At 48.1% G+C, this 23,746-nt stretch overlaps 1 protein-coding gene across 12 annotated transcripts in view; it reads right to left on the bottom strand.

The window, feature by feature from the left end:
- Positions 1-13,870: 13,870 nt before the first annotated feature.
- The window catches only part of nbeaa (neurobeachin a), a 1,044,979-nt gene continuing 1,035,103 nt past the window's right edge, over positions 13,871-23,746 (bottom strand). For all 12 annotated transcript variants that reach the window (XM_038817846.1, XM_038817850.1, XM_038817848.1 and 9 more), the window contains one exon: positions 13,871-15,419. In XM_038817846.1, the coding sequence (XP_038673774.1) occupies positions 15,329-15,419 (91 nt within the window). In that variant the 3' untranslated portion in view covers positions 13,871-15,328. The remainder of the gene's footprint in view (positions 15,420-23,746) is intronic.

The raw sequence follows: 23,746 nt of genomic DNA on the forward strand, positions 1-23,746 counted from the left end.
TCGCCTTTCACAACTCCGGCGTCACTGGACAAAGAATCCTGCCCACAATCTTTGCCTGGGACTTGCACTTGTACAAACTGTGTTCTGCCAGCTGATTCTTGAGTATTCACTTGATGCCACTCACCCAACTTGTATCTCTCTCTGAGACACCGTAAGCTGCAATCTAAACTCACTATTGCTTCAGCTGCAGACAACATGTGTTCACTAAACTCAGGCTCCCTGTAGCCTTGTAGTATTTCTTATCCCAGAGAGCTCAGAATCCGTGCCATCACTCTCTGGCATATATCGACTGAACTCTCCCCTGTCTTTCTCTGTCTTTGTGTCATTTGAGCACTGTTACTAAACAACAGTAAGACTTTTCTACTTTGCTTGTTTGAATCCCCAAATCACTAACTTTTAACCCCTTTTATCCCATCTCTTTAACTTCAGGGGTTGTAAAACCTCATAAAAAATATATAAACATATAAACAAATCCAAAAGACTGACCTTCAGCCATAAGTTGACCCAGATTTCTAGACACCAAGTCTCATGAAAAAATATAAAAATCTTTAACACAAAAATACAGACACACATGTATATATTTTATAATATATATGTATTTGCATATATAAATTCACTTAACATAATACATTGGGCCTCATACTAAACAATAGTTAAGACTTGCTTGGGCACCCTTCCAGGAAAATGCATGTGTATCACCTTAGCAAACTAAAGTATATTTGTGTGTTAATTAAAACAGAAAATGCTGGGAAAATTCAGCAAATTTGTGGATAGAGAACTTCTGTTAACTGGTCTGTGATTATGCTTGTACTTGTCAGGTCCAGGTTCCTTGCAGATCTGAAAATCAAGGTATATGAAAAAAATCCACCATGAATATAAGGATAAATAGCTGGACACTCAACAAAAATGTCTCCTAATTGTTTCTGTCCTGGAACAACCAAGTCAGAGAAATTACAAATCCCAAGCTGCCAAAGATATTGCATTAATATTGCTGGCAAACTTTGTTCTGGGATGTAACACAAACAAATAATTTGTAAAACACTTAATTTCCTTTCCATCTAACCTAAAATGTAATATAGGTTTCTACATCTGAAACCAAGACCTCCTTCATCATGGACATCTTGAACTGCTTTAAGAAAATGAGCACCAGGAGTTCCACAATTTGATTTTCAAAGCATCCTCTTCTATCACTATTAGCTTCATTACCGTACATTGATGACTAAAAATGAAGTTGCCTCCTGCTGAAGGCTCAGTCAGTCACTTGGTGCATAGCCCAAGCGGTTCACAAATTTGATTGATGTGCATTCTTAGCTGATGTAACGGAATAGAAGTGTCATATCTGGCTCCAGCATCTCTGGTTAGAGACGGGAATATCAGCAATGGTCTCGTAGGAATGGACTGGTCAAGAAAGATTCAAGCGCGAGCCCATGAAGATCATGTACGTGATAATTATGCTGCCTGGAACTAACCTGTTAACTGAAACACTGAAATAATCAATGCAAAGCAAAAAGACTGTAATACCAAGAAATTCATTGGGCGCGATTCTCCGCACTCACGCCGGTTCGGAGAATTGCGGGCCGCAAAGATTTTCACGCGCGCTGGTCCGACGCCCTCCCACTATTCTCCGAACCCCGCACAAACTACACGTCGGCATTCCCGGCAAAGGCCTCGAACGCGCCCCCAACACGACCAGAATCGCTACTTATTGGCCCCCTGCTATTCTCCGGCCCGGATGGGCTGAAGTCCCGACGTCATCACGCACTGTTTTCACGCCGGCCAACACACCTGCTTTTCAAGTTCGTCAACCAGTCGTGCTGGCTGACGAGAGCTTCGAGGAGGTGAGCGCACCGCTCAGCGCACTGCTGGAGTCTGGCCACAACGGGGAAGGCATCCCCGGGAACGGGAGGGGGGTCCAGAGCGGGGGGGGGGGGGGGGGGGGGGGGGAGTGTGGGAGAAGGAGGGGGGAGTGGGGGCGATGGAGGGGGGAGTGGGGGAGACGGAGGGGGGGAGTGGGGGAGACGGAGGGGGGAGTCGGGGAGACGGAGGGGGGAGTGGGGGAGACGGAGGGGGGAGTGGGAGAGACGGAGGGGGGAGACGGAGGGGGAGTGGGAGAGACGGAGGGGGGAGTGGGGGAGACGGAGGGGGGGGCGTGGGAGTGGGGGGGGGTAGGGAGAGAGTGAGCGAGTGACCCGTCCAACCCCGGTTACAAAATGTCTGCCAGCGTGCCATGGCGTGCCGGTCACGAGGACACGGCCGCTGGTTGCCCTGTGGCTTACGGCCACAGGCCACTGATGCGCCGGTGAAGAGGACGTAGTTAACTGCCCGTTGGATGCAGAAAGTGACCAGGGGTTAGGCTGCCCGCGTGTCAGCAGCGCGACCAGGCCACCGGGACACACAGGTATCCCGTGGCAGGCGGCTGCCGAGGTGTCGACTAACCTCCGTCTAACATGTCCCGTTTCTCTGCCCCCCACCACCCTTCTGTAGGTTAGCACAATGTCTGCGAACAGAACGGCTATGTTCTGCGCAGTGATTGGGGCCGCTGTACTGCATTTGGAGATGCAGCAGCATCCACAGCCACAACCCGCAGTGGATGCAGGGCCAGCTGCAGCAGCAGAGGGAAGGGCTGAGGAGTTGCCAGTCGTCGAGCAGCATGGGGGGGAGGAGGAGGGGGAGGAGGAGAGAGTGAGGGTGCAGCCACGGCGCCAGAGGCGACGACCAAGGCCGAGAGTGTACCGTGTCCGGATCTCTTTCCTAACAATGACGGACATCACCTGCAGGAGGAGACTCCGGCTGAGTAGGCAGACGGTGATACATATCTGCCAACTCCTGTCGCACCTCGCCCCACGTGGAACGGGGGGAGGACACGTGATCCCGGTTGCCATTAAGGTGACGGTCGCTCTTAACTTCTATGCGACCGGCTCCTTCCAGTCTCCGAGCGGGGACCTCTCCAGGATCTCCCAGTCATCGGTCCATAGGTGCATCTGGGATGTGACCGACGCCCTCTATGCCATCGCCGATCGCTACATCACCTTTCCCGAGGACTGAGCAAGTTAAGACTCACGAGCTCGTGGATTTGCCAGTGTGGCCGGGATACCAAGGGTTCAGGGGTCAATCGATTGTGTTCACGTCCCCATGCGCCCGCCTGCAGGGGACAGGGTGTTCACAAACAGAAGGGGGACATACTCCATGAATATCCAGGTGGTATGCGACCCCCACATGAGGATCATGAACGTCTGTGCAAGGTTCCCAGGGAGTGTGCATGACTCCTACATACTGGCGCAGTCGTACATCCCTGCGATCTTTGAGGGGCGTCCCCCCCGGCTGAGGGGCTGGTTGCTAGGCGACAGGGGTTATCCGCTGAGGTCTTGGCTGATGACGCCTATACGGAGGCCTCAGACCAATGCGGAAACACGATACAACGAGGCATATGCAGCAACCAGGGGTGTGGTGGAGCGCTGCCTTGGCCTCCTGAAGATGAGATTCAGGTGCCTGGACCACTCCGGAGGGGCCCTGAAGTACCAGCCCGACAGGGTCGCTCGCATTGTTGTGGTCTGCTGTGCGCTGCACAACATCGCGATGCAGAGGGGAGATGACCTGCTGCAGGAGGCGGAGGGAGAAGCCAGTGGCAGTGGTGCCAGCACAGAGGAGGAGGAGGAGGAGGAGGAGGAGGAGGAGGAGGAGGAGGAGGAGGAGGAGGAGGAGGAGGAGGAGAGGGAGGAGGAGGAGGAGGAGGAGGCTGGCGGAGTGGCGGGCGCAGCACGCAGACACGACCCAGGTGCTGGTGATGTCCAGGAGGCGGCACGACAGACCCGGCAAGGACGGCGGGCACGCGACGCCTTGGTGGCAGCACGGTTCACGCATCGCATGTGACGTCCCCGCTGAACACCAAACCACCACCTGCATCGCTAGTCGTGCAGAGGGTCAACACACAACTGCCACCACCACAGCCTCCCCCACCCCCTCTCAGTGTACACTGCTCCACTTAGACATCACCCTTACCACTGGGTCTAGACGGTATGGTACAACATCGATGGCTGTGTCAGCGGGTGTGATCAGTGCCATGTGGAATGATGACAGCCCGCTCTGCGAAGAGCTGTGAGCTCAGAATCGTTAGAGAGAGTCTGACCCATGGCAATAGCTGGACCAACCACCTTGGTGGCCGCTGAGATCGTCACGGACACTCTATCACGTGCCCACGTGGGCTAGCTGTGGGAGGGGGTGGGGGGGAAGGGACTGCACACCCGGCACCGAAGTTTCACCGCTCGTCAACCCCAGCGACACTCGGTCACCATCACGAATCCTGTGGTTGTGGAACAATCACACGGTATTACAAGTAAGGTGGAACAGTGCGTTTAATGTGAACAAACATTTACAGGTGCCCTAGCCCCTACAACTAAACTGTGCCCTTCACCCGTGCCAACTTACTCAGTGTCTCTCTTTGTTGCCTTATGGGCCCTACCACTACGTCTAAGTGATTCCCCAGATGATACAGCAGGAGTGGAGGAGGACTGCTGCGAATCGCCCCCTTCGACTAGTTTCTCCTTCGGCAAGCGTTTCCTGGGGCGACCCGACCTTGATGGGCCAGCCTGCTCTGCGGGCGTCTCGGGTGACGTTGTGCCACCCTGCTCTGCCTGCCTCCCACCCGATGCACCAGGGATCGGACGGGGGGAGGCCGAGAATTCCGGGACGTCCCGTGATGGAGTTAATGGGACGGGCCCCGACACCTCCTCCTCCCTCGGGGAGCCCGGTGGCCCCCGGGCCTCACTTTGGGACAGAGGTGCGAGCGAGGAGGTGCCCCGTCACGCCACCGACACCTGGCGCTGCCAGTCCTGGAGGCCTGTAACGGTATCCACCAGGATCCGAAGGTTTGCAGAGACGGAGTCCAGGGAGTTAGACATTCCCGCCAGGGACTGTGCGACCTCAACCTGTGCGTGCACGATGCCATCCAGCACATGTGTCAGGCGGTTGATGCTCTCCGTGACTGACTGCTGCGGCTGGGCCATGACCTGCTGAGACTCGGCCAAGGCCCGCAGCGAGCCGGCAATGTCGTTTTGGCTCTGGTGCATTGCTGCCTGTGAGAGGGCAACCCTGTCCAGGGCCGAGGATGACGCCTGCACATGAAGCCCAACGTCTTGCATAACCTGACCCATGGCCGAAACCGTTTCACCCATTGCCTCCACCGCGGATGCCACCCGTGTGGTGTCGGCCTGGGTTGCTGCCATGAGCGGCACCACTCCCTGCTCGTGGACGCGGTTTGACTCCTCTAACAGCGTCTACAGAGTCTGGAAGACAGCCCTCATCCCGTCATTGTGTCCCTGGGTTTCTTGATGCATCGGCTGTGCGGGTGGGTTGAGAAAGTCCAGGAACTCTGAAAACGTCTGGGAGCCAGCTGCATGCTGGACCTGGCCTGGCCTCCGCCAGTCCGGGCCCTCGGCTGCTCCGACCTCCACCTGCTGTACCTGCTCAGCTGTGGTGTGCGACCCAGACTGTGACCCAGGAGCCTCATCACTAAATAGGCCACCCGGGGTGAGTGTCTCTGGGATGGTGGATGGTGTGGGAGATAGCTGTGCCGCAAGCTCGAGGTCGTCTTTGATGGACGCCTCCTCTATGTCATCGGCCCGCTGAGAGGCCGCAGGGCGTTCGCAGGCCATTTCTTTATCTAGCGGTGTCGCCGCCCTCTGGGCGTCCTGCTCCACAGATTCTGTTGGGGAGGATGGGACACCCCGCTGATCAGGCACCCTCTGTCGTGCGGCCCCAGGTGAGATGGGGCAGATGCCTGTGTCCGTCTGGAGCCAGACGGCCCTGGTCGTTCGGCATCACGTCCTAGGGAAGAGAATGAAACGGGTTATTTAGAGACGCTCGGCCGGGCGCTGGGCGGTCCCAGTGGGCAGAGTGTGAAGGGACAGAGGATGGGGGAGGTGTTCCAGTGGGCAGGGTGTGCGAAGGGACAGAGGATGGGGGAGGTGTTCCAGTGGGCAGGGTGTGTGAAGGGACAGAGGATGGGGGAGGTATCCCAGTGGGCAGGGTATGTGATGGGACAGAGGATGGGGGAGGTGTCCAAGTGGGCAGGGTGTGTGAAGGGACAGAGGATGGGGGAGGTATCCCAGTGGGCAGGGTGTGTGAAGGGACAGAGGATGGGGGAGGTATCCCAGTGGGCAGGGTGTGTGAAGGGACAGAGGATGGGGGAGGGGGGGTGTTTGTCATGCAGGGTTGTCTCACTTGTTGCAGCTCCGCCAACCTCGCATTGCGCGATCTCCCGAGTAGCAGATCCACCAACAAGGTCCAGGGCCCTCTGCTCAAAAGTGGTGAGGGGCCGCAGGATGGGCGAACCCCCTCCCGTCTTGTTCCACTCACGGGTGTTGTGAGCGGTCTTGTCCTGTTGGGGGAGGGGGCATAGGTAGATTATTACAATACGGCAGGTATCAGCAGTCCGTTCAGATACTGGTACAGTTTGTGGGTCAAGTTGTAATAAGACGATTGCATCTCTCCACGGGGGCCAGAGCGCTGGGTCTGTGACAGCTTTGTGAACCACCCTCAACTCACTCGGCCACAATCCCCCTCCACCCCCCGTGCCAGGGGGGAGGTGGGTGATTACGTAAAGGGGGGGAAGGGATGGTTGTGACCCGGGGGCACCCTCTTGGCACTTACCCTGGCAGCCCTGGTGAGGTCGTGCATCTTCTTCCGACATTGGTCAGCTGAACGAGGGGTCTGCCCCACAGCACTGACTGCAGAAGCAACCTCACGCCAGGCCTGGCGCACCGCGCTGGCAGGGTGACGATGCCCTCTACGTGGACAGATGATGCCCCATCTCTGCTCGATGGAATCGAGCAGCATCTCCACATCAGCCTCCACAAATCGCGGGGCTGCTCTCCTCAGCTCCGACATCTTGGCCTACAGATTCTGTGCTCGCCCGCGCCTTTTTACGGCGTCGGGCGGCGTCACGTGGGCGTGCTCGCAGCATCGCCGCGTTCCGGTGTCATCGCGCACGTGATTGACGCGGCCCCGTTCCTAGCCCATTTCCCGGACGTGAATACCTCGGGAAATGGGTCGTGTCGGGCCGTCGCAAAACTCGGCCGTTTTCACGGCCAACTTCGCGATTTTCTGCGGGTGCGGAGAATCGCGCCCATCGATTCTTCACCCATGTGCCGAGCGCGATTTAAAGCGCGGGGCTGCAGAGAATCCAGCCCAAAGGATTTGAATGCACGAATGAATGGGTTAACAGGGCACATAAAGACAAATGGGTATGATTTGGTGGCGATTGCTGAGACATGGCTACGTGGAGATCTAGTCTGGGAATTGAACATCCAGGGGTACTCAGTATTTTGGAAGGATAGGCAGAAAGGTAAAGGATGTGGCATAGCTTTGCTGGTCAAGGAAGGGATCAGTGCTGTAGCGTAGCACAGTGGCTAGCACTATTTCTTCACTGCGCCAGGGTCCCGGGTTCAATTCCCCCTTGCGTCATTGTCTGTGCAGAGTCTGAAAGTTCTTCCCGTGTCTGTGTGGGTTTCCGCCCGGTATTCCGGTTTCCTCCCACGAGTCCCGAAAAACTGGCTTGTTAGGTGACTTGTACATTCTGAATTCTCCCTCTGTTGCACAGTGGGGAATAGTATAAGCCAGGAAGTATTAGAGGCTTGTAAAAAAGGAACAACAATAATCATGGGTAACTTTAAGACATAGACTAGATTCATGAAATTGACAAGGGTAGCCTCGAGGGAGAGTTCATTAAAAGTGTTAGAGATTTTTTCTTGCAGTAACATGTTGTGGAACCAACCAGGGAATATTATCCAATGAGGAAGGATTAATTAAAGACCTCATAGTGAAGAAACCACGAGGGACGAGTGATCATAGCATGATAGAATTTCAAATTAAGTTTGAGAGTGAGAAACTAGAGTCCCTCACTCACGTTCTGGAGTTAAACAAACGTAATTACATTGGCATCAGGGCAGATTTGGCCCTAGTGGTCTGGGCAGGAAGACTAAAAGGTAGGACAGTTGATGATCAGTGTCAGTTATTTAAGGAGATATTCAATTCATCCCAACTAAAATATGTTCCAGAGAGGAAGAAAGACTGTAAGAGAGGGAAAAGGCATCCATGGCTGAGCAAGGAAGTTAAAGATAACATAAAGACAAAAACAAAGGCATACCATATTGCAAAGACCAGTGAAAGATTTGGAAACTTTTAAAGATCAATAAAGAGTTATTAAAAAAGTAATAAGAAGAGCATAGGTAAAGTGTAAAAGAAAACTAGCGCAAAATATAAAAAAAATAGCAAAAACATCTATAAGTATACAAAAGGGAAGAGCGTAGCTAAAGTGAATGTTGGTCCCTTGTCGAATGAGTCCGAGAAGTTAATAGTGGGGAACACAGAAATGGCAGAGACGCTAATCAGTTTGCCTCAGTTTTCACGATGAAGGACACAAGAACCATCCCTATAGTAACAGGTAATGCAGAGGCAATAGAAAAGGAGGAACTTAGGACAATCATCATGTATAGGGAAAAAGCACTAAAGAAACAATCGGGGTTGAAGGCAGACAAGTCCCCAGGACCTGGTGACCTACATCCTAGGGTCTTAAAGGAAGTAGCAGTGGTGATTGTGGTTCCATTGGTTATAATATTGCAAAATTCCTTGGATCTGTGAAAGGTTCCAGTGGATTTGAAAAATGCTAACCCTTATTCATAAAGGGAGGGAGGCAGAAAGTAGGAAGCTATAGCCCAGTTAGTTTACCATCTGTCACTAAATTGTTAAAATCCATTATCAAAGAAATACAAACAGGATATAACAGGAAACGCAATCCATCAGAGGCAGCATGGCTTTATGAAGGGTAAATCATGTTCTACTGATTTGCTAGATGTAACAAACCAAGTGGTAATGTGTATCCTGTAGATGTTGTGTATCTGGACTTCCAGAAGGAATTTGATAAGATGCCGCACAAAAGATTAATACACAAGGTAAAGTCAGATGGGATCAGGGGTAATTTATTAGCTTGGTTAGAAGTCTGGCGAACCGACAAAATGCAGAGAGTTGGAATAAATGCGTCTTTTTCTGGTTGGCAAGGTGCAACTAGTGGAGTGCCATTGAGTTCTGTCCTCGGACCCCAACTATTTACAATATATATTAATGACTTGGATTTAGGGATAGAATTTGCAGATTACATTAAAATAGGTGGGATAGGGGCAGCATGGTGGCGCCGAGGTCCCAGGTTTGATCCTGGCTCTGGGTCACTGTCCGTGTGGAGTTTGCACATTCTCCCCGTGTTTGCGCGGATTTCACCCCCACAACCCAAAGATGTGCAGGATAGGTGGATTGGCCACACTGAAAAAATTGCCCCTTAATTGGAAAAAATGAATTGGATACTCTAAATTTAAAAATAATTGGGATAGTAAGTTGCAATGAGGAAAAAATAAATTTACAAATGGATATATGTAGGTTAGGTGATCGGGCAGTAATTTTGTAGATGGATAAGTGCGAGGTTATCCATTTTGGTTGGAAAAATGGGAAGGCAACTTATTATCTAAATAGAGAGAAACTTCAGAGTGCTCCAAGCAGATGGATCTAGGTGTCCTTGTGCATGAATCTCAGAAAACTGGCATGCAGGTACAGCAGGTAATAAGGAAGGCAAATGGAATTTTGTCCTTTGTAGCTAAAGGGATAGAGTAAAGAAGTAGGGGAGTGTTGCTACATCTGTACAGGGCATTGCTGAGACCACACCTGGAATACTGTGCACAGTCTTGATTTCCTTTTTTAAGGAGGAATGTAGTTTGCATTAGAGGCAATTTAGAGGAAGTCCACTGAATTAATTTCAGAGATGAGGGGTTTGTCTTATGAAGAGATTGAGCAGTGTAGGTCTATAGTTTCCCGAGTTTCGAATAAGAGGAAATCTAATTGAGGTATATAAGATGATAAAAGGTATTGACAAAGTAGGTGTGGAGCCGATGTTTCCTCTTTTGGGGCAATCTAGAATAGGAGGTCATAATTTTAGGGTAAGGGATGACAGATTTAAAACAGTAATGAGGAGAAATTACTTCTCTCAAGGGGTTCATAGTTCTGTGTAATTCACTATCTTAGAATGCAGTGGATGCCGGGACTTTGAGTAAATTTGAGGAGACAGAATTTTAATTAGTAATGGGTTAAAGGGCTATGGAGAACGGGCAGGAAAGTAGAGTTGAGGCTGAGAGGAGATCAGCCATGATCGTATTGAATGGCAGAGTGGGCTTGAGGGGCTGAGTTGCCTACTCCCGCTCCTTGTTCTTATGTTCTTATTCTTAAAATTAATGCTCAAGAATTGTGATTAATTTTGTGTTTTGTTTCATCACCTCAATGTAGAATTTTGTCACTGCAAACAAGGTGGCAGGATTAGATTTATTATAAACCTGATGACTGCAGCAGAACCTTGACTCCTTGACTCTGATGAATTAGTTTGAAGGGTTCCGACACTCCAGATGGACAAGCTAACATCGGGGGGGGGGGGGGGGGGGGGGGGGGGGCGGAGAACCTTTATTGTGATGGGAACCGAGGAGCTGATGGGATGACCTCTGAAAAATTGTCTGGTAAATTTGCGTTGACCAATGCTGTGGGAATGGTTTCCTTCAGGAGGAGGTATAGCTGATACCAATGCCAGAGCAGTCACCTGAAAATAACGGCTGGGTCAGAGAAAACCTCTTTCTAGTAACATGATCGAACATAACTAATTGGTGTAACTGTAGTGCATCAAGTTCCATAGCTGACAAGCGCCCTGTGCTTATCATGACTGTCCCTGGCCTAGAGGACTTGTGCTTAAGTTTAGACTTGGAACCTTGCTCAAAATAATTACTATTAGTTGGAGAAGGTGCATGAAGCATAGTCATATCCAAGTACCACTGGCCAATACTTAACATATTCTCAAAGACCAGATGCAGATACTTGACTCAAAACAAATAACAATTGAACAGAAACGTAATACTCAAAAACGTTTGGATTGTGTTCAGGTCAGACATAAAAATATAAAAAATCGAAAATCCCAACCCCAACCCTCTCAATTCAGGATTTAATAAGGGCGTGACAAAGGGTGAGCAGCCAACCCACGACCATGATTTTAATGAAAGTTCCCCCCACTCAGACTATGTCCCAAAATACTTCCCATCCTCCACTGGAATTAGTTCTACTTGTACCTACAGCCTGCTCCATAGTCCTTCCCACCCGACTGGAAGCCACGCCTATCAATCAGGCTGATTTCTGAGCACAGAACCTGTTATCTTCAAAAGATGCACAATGTGGATCTGCAGCATGCAGGGAAAAGCCAACTTGTGGATTTCTCTTTCAAAGTTCCACTCCCTCTACCCCACCCTCCGCTAGATGACTGACTCCTGTTGGCATCCAAGTCATTCTCAAGGAATAGGCCACGACATAAACGCCAGCTCCCAAATGAAGTAGGTTTCATAACGTCCAACACCGTTAGAACTAAGAACCCCCAAAGGAGAAAAATCAGCATCTAAATTACTCAACCTGATACTCGGTGACAGCACTGAAAATCTAGGAATTGTAACTACATACGGATATCAAATAAAATCATTTATGGATGGAAAGCAACAGCAAGTTATTATAATAGAAATTGAAATTAATCTGAACTATTTGTTTTGTGCACTCTTAGACTGGGATAAATCAAATAACTTGAGTTTACATCACGTAAAGCTTTTTAAAAAATATTTCTTTATTCTCCTCCTTTTTCACATTTTCTCCCCAGTTTACACCCACCAACAATAAACAATAATCAGTAACAAATATGTCAATCCCCATATCAATAACAACGATCCCATCCTCCCACCAAACCCAAATCATTCACCCACATGTTCACATAAACTGACAAAAAGGAATCAGGAATCCCCCATAGCCCCCATCGCCCCCCTCCCCCCCAGCCCTCCCACCCACCCTCCCCAACTAAGGTTCAATGTTATCCAGTTCTTGAAAGTGCATAATGAATAATGCCCATGTATTGTAGAACCCCTCTGTCCTTCCCCTGAGTTCAAAATTAACCTTCTCAAGAGTCAAGATTTCCAACAGGTCCCCCCGCCACGCCAGGGCACAGGGTGGAGAGGTTGCTCTCCAACCCATCAGATCCACCTTTGGGCAATCAACGAGGCGAAGGCTACAACATCTGCCTCCGCACCTGTTTTCAACTCTGTCTGGTCCGACACCCCGAATATGGCCTCCCGGGGGCTCGGGTCCAGTTTCACGTGCACCACTTATTATCATTATTAAAAATCTCCTACCAGAAGTCTTCTAGCTTGGGACAGAACCAAAACATATGAACGTGGTTAGCGCCCCCTCCCCCCCCGCAACATTCACACACATATTCTACTCCTTCAAAGAATAGGCTCATCCTCGCCCCCGTGAGGTGTGCTCTGTATACCACCTTCAGCTGTATCAGCCCCAACCTCGCACATGAGGTGGAGGCATTTACTCTCCGGAGCACCTCACACCAGAACCCCTCCTCCATATCCTCTCCCAACTCTTCCTCCCACTTTGCTTTGATCCCTTCCAGCTGTGCCCTCTCCTCCTCCAAATAGCTCCGTAGACCACTGACAAAACCCCCTTCTCCAGTCCGCCTGTTGTCAGCACCTCCTCCAGTAATGTGGAGGCCGGCTCCTCCAGGAAGTTCTGTATCTCCTTTCTAGCAAAATCTCGAACCTGCATATATCTAAATATTTACCCCTGCTCCAGCCCATACTTCACTTCCAGCTCCTTTAATCCTGCAAACCGACCCCTAAGAAACAAATCGTTCAGTGTCTTAATCCCCTTCTCCTCCCATTTCCGAAAATTTCCATCCCACCTCCCTGGTTCAAATCTGTGGTTCCCCCAAATCGGCATTTCCCTTGACCCTGCCCCCAACCCGAAAGTGTTGGTGGAACTGCCTCCAAATTTTCAATGAAGCTATTATTACCGGACTCCCTGAGACGTAAAGCTTTTAAATGGACTTTGTTAATCTTATTTTCCTCCATTGTCTTCTGATGCACTGGAAGGCAATGAAAAATAACTTCTTGTAGGTTGCAAGAAAATTGATTAAGCTGTTTTGTCATTATTTTGCAGAATGTGGGCATTGCTGGCTAGGTTAGCATTTGTTCTAATTTTCCTTTAGAAGGTGATGCTGAGTTGTCTTCTTGAACTACTGTGGTCCATGTGGTGTGGGTACATAGGACAGTACAGCACAGAACAGGCCCTTCGGCCCATGATGTTGTGCCGAGCATTGTCCGAAACCAAGATCAAGCTGTCCCACTCCCTGTCATTTTGGTGTGCTCCATGACATTCAGTGCTGTTAGAGTGTTCCAATATTTTGGCTCACTGACGCTGAAGGGACGGGGAGATAGTCCAAGTCAGGAGGGTGAGTAGTTTGAAAGGGAACTTGCAGGTGGTGGTGCTTCCATGCATCCGCTACCCTTGCCACTCTGGTTGGAGGAGGCCACGAGTTTGGAAGGTACTGTTGAAGAAGCCTTGATGAGTTGATGCAATGCATCTTGGTACCACTGTGCACCAGTGCTGGAGGGAGCAGATGTTTGTGGATGGGGTACCAATCAAGCAGGCTGCTTTGTCCTCGATGGTGTCAAGCTTCCTAAGGGTTGTTGGAGTTGCACTTTCCATCCTTCCAAATGCTCTGCTGAGTTTCTCAATAACATTAACCCTAGTTTTTGTGACTTGCTGCAATTCAAACTTAATTAAAAAACCAAGAACTCTTTGAATTTGGAGTTTTGCGATTTACTGCCAAGGAAAAAATTGACAAGCAATTACATCTATTAGAAAAGCATTTTCAATTAAATGAAAACATATTCTCATTTCTCTGCTTTGACAAGGTAAGCCTCACAGACACTATCTTGACAAAAGAATGAACAAAACAAATTAGTTCTTTGCATATTTTATTTTTTCAATTTTAATTCTGAACTGACACACATCTGGCATATTTTACATCTTTGCCATAAAACAGCGTTACAATAGCTCAAGGATTTTGTATATCCAAAATATTTCACTGTGATTTCCAGATGAAATGAAATTATTTTCCAGATGCTTTTCCCCCTCCCAATTCTAGACTAAAAACTCATAATATTGCTCACACATGTGATGTACAACTTAATTACGCAGTCAGACTTTCTTCATGGTTTTAATTGTTTAAATACAAACAACAAGTAAAGAACTTAGTTCTAAAATTTACTATTACAGTATGGATGGCAAATCAATAATCACAGCAATAAATAATGATATGTTTCTGGTGCAAAGTGCCAATACAAAGAATCCAATAATTAATTCTTAAATAAACAACTGCAAATGAGTGTATTTTCCAAGAAAACTACATTCCTGTTTACATGCCTCTTAGCCCTACCAACACAGTATGTACATCTATGACTTTTGACAATACAGTCACCAAATATACAAAGAAGAAAACATGAAGTGATTTTTTTTAACCTTGTGAATGTGTTTAATTAGAATAATATGCCAGAAATAACTAACAGTGATTTTTGCTACAGTAGAAAAAAAATGCAACATACTCCTATTCTCCTGCCTACGAGGAAAGCTGAAAATGCAGTTTATAAGCTGGAGAGCCAAGATCTCACAATATTCACCTCATTATGATAACTTTTATAGTGTATGGAAACCAAACTGAGTATGTAAACTGACAGCACTAAACAGGATGGGGGTCTCATTGCCATACTGAAAAATTAGATAGCCAAGTCAACTTTATTCTCAAAGCTATGTTAGTTATTTTGTACCAAGTTCATCATTTTTTTTTGGGGGGGGGGGGGGGGGGGGGGGGAATTATTTTAAAGAACACTAGATTTATAGAACCGCATGGTGGAATTTCAAACTGGTTAAGAAACAGATGTTTTGGGTGTTTCATTTTCTATCAAAGGTCTCGTATTAAAGAAATACTTATGAAAAGTATTATATCAGAGATTGGATACTGACTGAAAAGAAGATGCAGTTTTCTTCTCATAGCTTGAAGTATTGTGAATAATAACTGGACACAGTCTTCAGAAACTTTTCCCTGACACATTATCATTAGAATTACTTGGAAATATTAATTACTTAACATTGATTCATTTAGCTTACATTACTGAATCATAAACTAATATGGCATTTCATTGTTGTAGCTGGTGTTCAGTGGTAGGAAAAAATAAAACAGCCATTGTGATTGCTTTTACGTATGAAGAATACAATGTACAACTATTGCTAGATGTAATGGAATGTATAACAGAGGTCAATGCAGAGGGCATCATGTTCCACCACTTAGTCCTAGGCGTTCACTGCAGCACTTGTGCTCTCAGCTGGAACTGGCAATCACACTTCAGCCTCTCTTAAAATTGGTTTAGTATCTGTTCTGATGTTCATAATGCCACCGGTTGAAATCTATGTTAAAAGCTACGATACTGCCTGAAGCCATGCCTGTTATCAGTGTCCTGTAACAGAAATACAAAATAATGTTACGTTCAATTGAAAACATTACTTTCTGTAAATCAAACAGAGGAGTTTTTAAAAAAATTAGTAACCTAGCAACTTTATGTCCTCATTGAATCATACTTTTGAATCAAATATGCTTACAATTATTCTCACATAAACATTAAATGTATGATTTTTTGAATAATATTAGTGTTAAAACAATGAATTTGCAACAGAATTCCAAGATGACTCAACATCATTTGTTAAGCTGTTGCAAAGTACAACATTGATAACTTCAAAAAATTTACTGAAATCACCCTGAATATGCTGTGGCAGATGATGGTGTTATAATGGCAATGTTACCGGACTGGTTATCCACAGGCCCAGGCTAATGAACTAGGGTCATGGGTTCAAATCCCACCAAGGCAGCCGGTGCAATTTAAATTCAATTAATCAATCCGATATATGCAGCTAGTGATGGTGCATATCAAATGGTTTAATGATGTATTTGAGGGAAGGAAATCTGCCATTCTTACCTGGGCTAGCCTACATGTGACTCCAGACCCACAGCAGTCATAGTACCATAGATTTCCTACAGTGCAGAAGGCCATTCGGCCCATCAAGACTGTACCAACCCTTGAAAGAGCACCCTACCCAGTTCCATTCCCCGCCCTATCCCTGTAACCTCACCGAGCCTGCACATCCCTGGAGACTGAGGGCCAATTTAGCATGGCCAATCCACTTAATCTGCACATCTTTGGACCGTGGGAGGAAACTGGAGCACCTGAGGGAAACCCACACAGACACGAGGAGAAAGTGTAAACCCTACACAGACAGTTTGTACACACTTTACCCTGTTTCAGCTGAACAAAATAAGTGAAAGCCATTTGCTGGTTCATTCCTCATGTCAATGTCTTGACTCAAGCTGCCTGGTTTAAATTTTCAAACAACAGAGTGGCACGTTGGTGCAGTGGATAGCACTGATGCCTCATGGTGCCAAGGGCACAGGTTCGATACCAGACTCGGGTCACTGTCTGTGCGGCGTTTGCACTTTCTCCCCGTGTCTACGTGGGTCTCAGCCCCACAACCCAAGTTAACATTGCAAGCCTTTCACCAGAAGCAACCTATTTAGGATTATTTAGGCTTCTACAGTAATGAGAAATTCAAAGAAAAAGTCTTATTTAACAGACATTTTTCATAAAGTTAGCCTCATTTTTGGAGTGGCAATCTAATTTCATAGTTTGGACAAAGGAATGTCTGATGTGAATGAATAATTTATAGGGAGGTTTTGGGCCATTTTCATGTGTGAAGCATCTTCTAACCCCCAATAGCCAGTTACCTCATTTATTCCTCCCAGTGAGGAAGTGCTTGAAGGAGCGCAAAGATAGATTCTAGAAGACAAACACAAGAATAGAAGAAACAGAAGCAGGAATAGACCATATAGCTGCTTGAGCCTGTTCTGCCATTCAGCGCAATCACGGATGATCTTCTGCCTCTTACCCTCCTCCTTTCCCATCTGCTCAAAAATCTCGGTCCCACCCTTGAGTATAATTAATGATGGTGAATCTACAAACCTCTGGGGATAGAGAATGCCAAAGATTCACAACCCTCTGTGTGGTGATCCTCGCCTGAGTCACCAGGGGGCAGCGCGGGGACACCCATAAAAGGAACGCCGAAGGCCCGCCTCCGCCACTTGGAACCGGAGGGGTTGGAGTGGCAAGAGGTGCAAGAAGCTGGAGGGTGCTAGTCTGTTTGGGGCCTAGTTGCAGAACATTGAAGAGCAGCCTTTTATCAAGTGTAATCTGTAATTTATTGTGGGACACAATAAATCATCCTTAACCTAAAGACGACTTCGAGCATTCTTTCAAGAAGCATAACATGGTACAGGAGTGGATTCTCTGAACAGAGGGAACCAGCGCTACCAGCAAGACAAAGAAAGACAAAGACAGCAGACAAAGAAGAAGCACCAGCAACAGGCAGGCCACCAGACTTTGCAGCCTCTCAACTTCAGACGACTTTCTGCAACAATGGAACACACGGTACTTCCAGCGCCAATGAGAGCTACAGGTAATTTAAATTATAATTGGAAAATGTTCAAACAACAATTTGAAATGTACTTGTTAGCTCAGGACTTACATACAGCCACCGATGGAAAGAAAATTGCACTTTTAATCACATCGTGTGGCCAGCAACTGGTAGACACATATAACTCGTTCACATATGCGGATACTGAAGACAAAACTAAGTTTCAAGTGATAATGGCAAATTGGATGAACACTATAAGTCTCAATCCAATGAAATCATTGAAAGATTCACCCTCCGTCACAGACTCCAAAAACAAGGGGAGACTATCACCCACTTGGTCACAGAGTTACGCTTGCTGGCACAAGGCTGCAACTTTGGTGATTTAACAAACTCACTCATCAGAGATCAGCTAATCTATGGTCTTGCTGACAAAAAACTAAGAGACTCACTATTACTGCAAAACGATTTAACACTAAAAACTACCATAGAAAAATGCTTGTTACAGGAGCAGAAAATGCAGCAGGTACAGGAGCTATTTGAAAAACATTCCTTACAAAACATCCACCACGAGGACGATATAAAGATGGTGAATTCCCCTCACAGGTCGTCTCTTCCGTTTTCCAGGCCGTCTCTTCCGTTCTCTGGCCCGTCTGCGCATGCGCACCGTCCTGAAAGACGCGATCCCGGAAGTGATCGGTCCGCGCATGCGCACTACTCGCAATACCGGCCCTGGTCTGAAAACCGCAATGCGCATGCGCGAACGCAGCATACGCATGACGTCATGACGTGTCATTACTGCGGCTCCTCCCACTTAAAAGGGCAATGTCCTGCCCAAGGAAAAAGGTGCAGAAAGTGTTCAAAAATGAATCACTTTGCCTCCCAATGTCAATCCACAGCTAAATTTCACTCGTCCACTCAACGGCATGGCAACCTGAAAGTCCGCACGGTTGATGTCACGAACACTCAGGCTCCCGGCGACAATTTTTCCGACCATGAAGAATTCAACTCCTGGGAGCACACGTACAGCATTGGCATTATTAATGCCACAGCGGGACCACAGGAGCTGACGACACAACCTCGACACGTGCATGCCATCAACTCTGCAAGTGAATGGACTGCCACGGTGCACGTACAGGACTTCCCCATCACGTTCAAACTGGACACGGGAGCCTCAGCAAACTTGCTAACGAGCAAAGATCTCGCATCGGTCCCAGGGACGCACGAGGTGTTACCTGCAGCATGCAAGCTCACTGACTACAACGGCAACCCGATCATCTCCAAGGGATCCTGCCACCTACAAGTTGCCAACAAAACTGTCGTAACAGGCCTACGCTTTGAGATTGTGGAAGACAACAGGTCCTCGCTGCTCGGCGCTCAAGCCTGCAAGGATTTGCAGCTCATTCAGCGGATTTTCATGCACACGGCTGCATCATCACGCATTTACGAGGACATACAGCTGCTACTCACCGACTACCCCGACGTTTTCTCGGGCATGGGTACACTGCCCTACACGTACAGAATCTTGCTCAAAGAGACAGCCATACCGGTTGTTCATGCCCCACGGAGGGTCCCGGCTCCATTGCGGGACAAGCTAAAAGCCGAACTTCAGCGTCTCCAGACTCAAGGCGTCATCTCAAGAGTCACACAGCCGACCGACTGGGTCAGCTCGCTGGTGTGCGTCAAGAAGCCGTCTGGTGAACTTCGGATCTGTCTAGATCCCAAAGACCTGAATAAGAACATTCGCAGGGAACACTACCCGATCCCCAAGCGCGAGGAAATCACGAGCGAAATGGCAAACGCTCGCATCTTCACCAAGCTTGATGCCTCACAGGGTTTCTGGCAAATGCAGCTCGATGAGTCCAGCCGCCTGCTATGCACCTTCAACACGCCGTTTGGAAGGTACTGCTATAATCGGATGCCCTTCGGCATTATATCTGCATCCGAAATCTTCCACAGAATCATGGAGCAGATGGTAGAAGGCATCGAAGGCGTACGTGTCTATGTGGATGACATCATCATATGGTCGGCGACGGAGAAAGACCATATTGCGAGGGTGAAGCAAGTCTTCCAGAGGATACACCACTTTGGACTCAAGCTCAACCGGGCCAAGTGCACTTTCGCACAGTCCTCTCTGACATTCCTGGGCGACACAATCTCAGAGCACGGGGTGAAGCCGGACGCTGAGAAGATCGCTGCAATTCAGAGCATGCAGCGACCACAGGACAAGAAAGCGGTTCTAAGGTTCCTGGGATTCGTCAACTTCCTTGGTAAATTCATACCCAACCTGGCAGCACGGACAAAGGCGTTGAGGAACGTGACACGGAAGGACACGGAGTTTGCCTGGACCCAGGCTCACCAGGCTGAATGGGATGATCTAAGATACCAGCTGATGGCAGCTCCAACGCTTGCATTTTTTGACCCGGTGAAACCTACCAAGATCTCCACTGACGCCAGTCAACATGGGATTGGTGCTGTGCTACTGCAACAGGATGACCAGTTGGACTGGGTTCCAGTGGCTTATGCTTCACGGGCGATGACCGCCACAGAGTGCAGGTATGCACAGATAGAAAAGGAGTGCCTAGGGCTAATAACAGGAGTGACCAAATTCCACCACTATGTGTACGGTCTCCCCACTTTCATCGTGGAAACGGATCATAGGCCGCTGGTCAATATCATTGACAAGGACCTCAATGATATGACGCCGCGCCTACAGCGCATGATGATGAAGTTGCGCAGGTACGACTTCACGCTGGTCTACACCCCTGGCAAGGACCTTGTGATAGCTGACACGTTATCACGAGCCATGGACGCTGACAACCCGCCACTGGCGTCCATCAATGATGTGGAAGCTCATGCACAGTGGTGCAAGGAGACGCTCCCGGCAACGGATGAGAAGCTGCAGCAAATTCGTCAGGCGACACAGGAGGACGCCACCCTCCTTCAAGTCCTACACAACCTGCAGCATGGCTGGCCAAAGGGGCGGTGCCCACAGTTCCAGAATGTCAAGACTGAACTATCCGTGGTCGATGGCATTATACTGCGGAACGACAGGATCGTCATTCCAATGGCTCTCCGGGCGGACATCCTCCACAGGATTCACGAAGGGCACCTTGGTGCCGAAAAATGCAAAAGGAGAGCGCGCCAATCTGTTTACTGGCCAGGGATTAACGAAGTCATCACCAACATGGTGCTCTCCTGTGACACGTGCCAAAGACATCGACCGGCACAATGCAAGGAGCCACTGCAGCAGCATGAGATGGCCACGTCACCATGGGACAAAGTGGGCATTGATTTGTTCCACTCCATGGGCCGCAACTATGTCCTGATCATTGACTACTTCTCCAACTTCCCGGAAGTCCTGCAACTCCCGGATCTCACAGCAGCAGCCGTCATCAAGGCCTGCAAAGAAACTTTCTCCAGGCATGGCATCCCACGGACGGTCATGTCCGACAATGGTCCTTGTTTTGCCAGCTGGGAGTGGACGGACTTCGCCAAGATTTACAATTTCCAGCACATAACGTCGAGTCCCCACTTTCCGCAATCGAATGGCAGGGTGGAGAAAGGTGTCCACATAGTCAAGCAACTCATCAGCAAGGCTGCGGACTCCAAATCTGACGTACACTTGGCCCTCCTATCGTACCGTTCGTCACCTTTGAGCTCGGGACTATCACCAGCTCAGATGCTTTTCAACAGGGATGTGCGGACAACTTTACCAGCGCTACACTTCACCAATCCTGATCACTCGCCTGTCCTGGATCAAATGCGTCACCAGCGCCAAGCGCAAAAGCAGCACTATGACAAGCAGGCCAAGGTACTGCCACCGTTGGCCATCGGCGACACAGTGAGGCTGCGAAACCCAGCTGGGGGTTGGTCCAAAATGGCGGTGGTCCTCCGCCTAACATCGCCACGGTCCTACGTCGTGCAGTCGGATGATGGAACAATGGTTCGACGAAATCGGCGAGACCTTCTGAAGGTCACACCTCGTCCACGGGTCCTTCCGACACTCGATCTGCAGGACACACTGGATCCACAGGACACGGTCATACATCTTCCTGACACCCCAGCAGCAGATGTCCGCACGGACACAAACGACCCTGGATCTCCAAGCCCACTCAGGAGGTCTACACGGATCAGACGTGCACCTGACCGTCTGAACCTGTGAACATGGACTGACAAACGCATCGCCCTGCCCTGTTCTGTGTATATACATATATAAACCTAACTCTTTACCTTTGTGTTTTACTACAGCTCTGCAACTACGAAAAAAAAAAAAAAAGTGAAGAAGGGGGATGTGGTGATCCTCGCCTGAGTCACCAGGGGGCAGCGCGGGGACACCCATAAAAGGAACGCCGAAGGCCCGCCTCCGCCACTTGGAACCGGAGGGGTTGGAGTGGCAAGAGGTGCAAGAAGCTGGAGGGTGCTAGTCTGTTTGGGGCCTAGTTGCAGAACATTGAAGAGCAGCCTTTTATCAAGTGTAATCTGTAATTTATTGTGGGACACAATAAATCATCCTTAACCTAAAGACGACTTCGAGCATTCTTTCAAGAAGCATAACACTCTGAGTGAAGAAATTTCTCCTCATCTCAGTCCTAAATAATCAACCGCTTATCCTCAGACTGTACCCCATGTATGGTGGCACGGTAGCACAGTGATTAGCACTGTTGCTTCACAGCAGCAGGGTCTCAGGTTTGCTTCCCAGCTTGGGTCACTGTCTGTGTGGAGTCTGCATGTTCTCCCTGTGTCTGCGTGGGCATCCTCCGGGCGCTCCGGTTGCCTCCCACACATCCCGAAAGATGTGCTTGTTGGATGAATTGGACATTCTGAATTCTCCCTCAGTGTATCCGAGCAGGCAATGGACTGTGGCGACTAGGGGATTTTCACAGTAACTTCACTGCAGTGTTAAAGTCAACCTACTTGTGACACTAATAAAGATTATTATTATTATAGATTCCTCAGCTGGGGGAAACAACCCCTCACCAGTATCTATCCTGTCAGCCCCTTCAGAATCTTGTATATTCCAATGAAATCAGTTTTATAATGTCAGAGAGTATAAACCCAATTTACTCAGCTTTTCATCACAGAACAACTTTTCCATCTAAGTAACCAATCTATTGAACCTTTCCTGTACTGCCTCAGAGGCAACTATGTCCTTCTTTAAATAGAGACCAAAGGTTTGTACATTACTCCAAGTGTGATCTCATCAAGCCCAATTCAATTGGAGCAAGACTTCCTTGTTCTTATATTCTAAACCGCTTGTAATAATGCATTTTTCTTCCCAATTGCTTGATGTACCTGCATCTTACCTTTGTGTTCTTTGTACGAGTAGACCCAAATCTCTGAGACTCAAGTCACACCTGTTTAAAAATATTTTTGTTCTTCTATTCTTACTACCAAATGCATAGCTTCACACTTCCTAACTTACCACATTTGCCACTTTGTTTTCCTCTCACTTAACCTATCTACATCTCTTCACAGCTTCTCACCAAGCTTCAAATTGTTAGCAAACATAGAAACATTATTTGGCCTAATATTGACTGTAAATAGTTGAGGTCCCAGAAGTGGCTCTTGCGGCACTTCACTATTCACATCCCGCTAACTTGAAAATGACCTGTTCATCCTTACTCCCTCTTTCCTCATCTTTCACACTAACTTGCCTATTTGATTTGCTTGGTCTATTTGCTCTATATGAACATTGAAGTATCCCATGGTTATTAAATTGCCTTTGTCACAAGCTTAAATTATTTCTTGCTTAATACATTTTGTCCAATGGTTCAACTACCTTTAGGGGGCCTATAAACAATTCCTACCAGCATTTACGGACCCTTGTAATTCCTATTTTGCCACCTATACTGATTTTACCGCCTAATCTTTTGAGTCGAGATGTTTTCTTACTACTGTCCTTATGTCAACTTTATTATCAGGGCTACACCTCCTTTTTCGTTCTGTCAGTCATTTCAAAATGATGTGTACCCTGGATGTTTAATTCCCAATCTTGATCACATTGAAACCACGTCTCTGTAATGGCTGTGGTGATATCTGTGTAGATGCAATACAACTGAGCAAGCACTAGAGGGAACACGGGAGAGATATAAATACACACGAACAGGAAGTCAGGACACTTCACAGGAACGGGAGCTGGTAGCAAGACACAGACTAGCAGCACAGATGTAACATTAAGTTAAGCACTGAAGAGAGAACGAACTCACAATAAAGCATATACTTCAACTTTAAGACTATGAGCTTTATTAAGACACAAGGAACAACACAATGGCGATTACATGAAACCCATTTATGTCTATTTGTGCTGATAGTTCATCTATCT

Source organism: Scyliorhinus canicula, chromosome 14 (assembly GCF_902713615.1).
Source record: "Scyliorhinus canicula chromosome 14, sScyCan1.1, whole genome shotgun sequence".
NCBI lineage: Eukaryota > Metazoa > Chordata > Chondrichthyes > Carcharhiniformes > Scyliorhinidae > Scyliorhinus > Scyliorhinus canicula.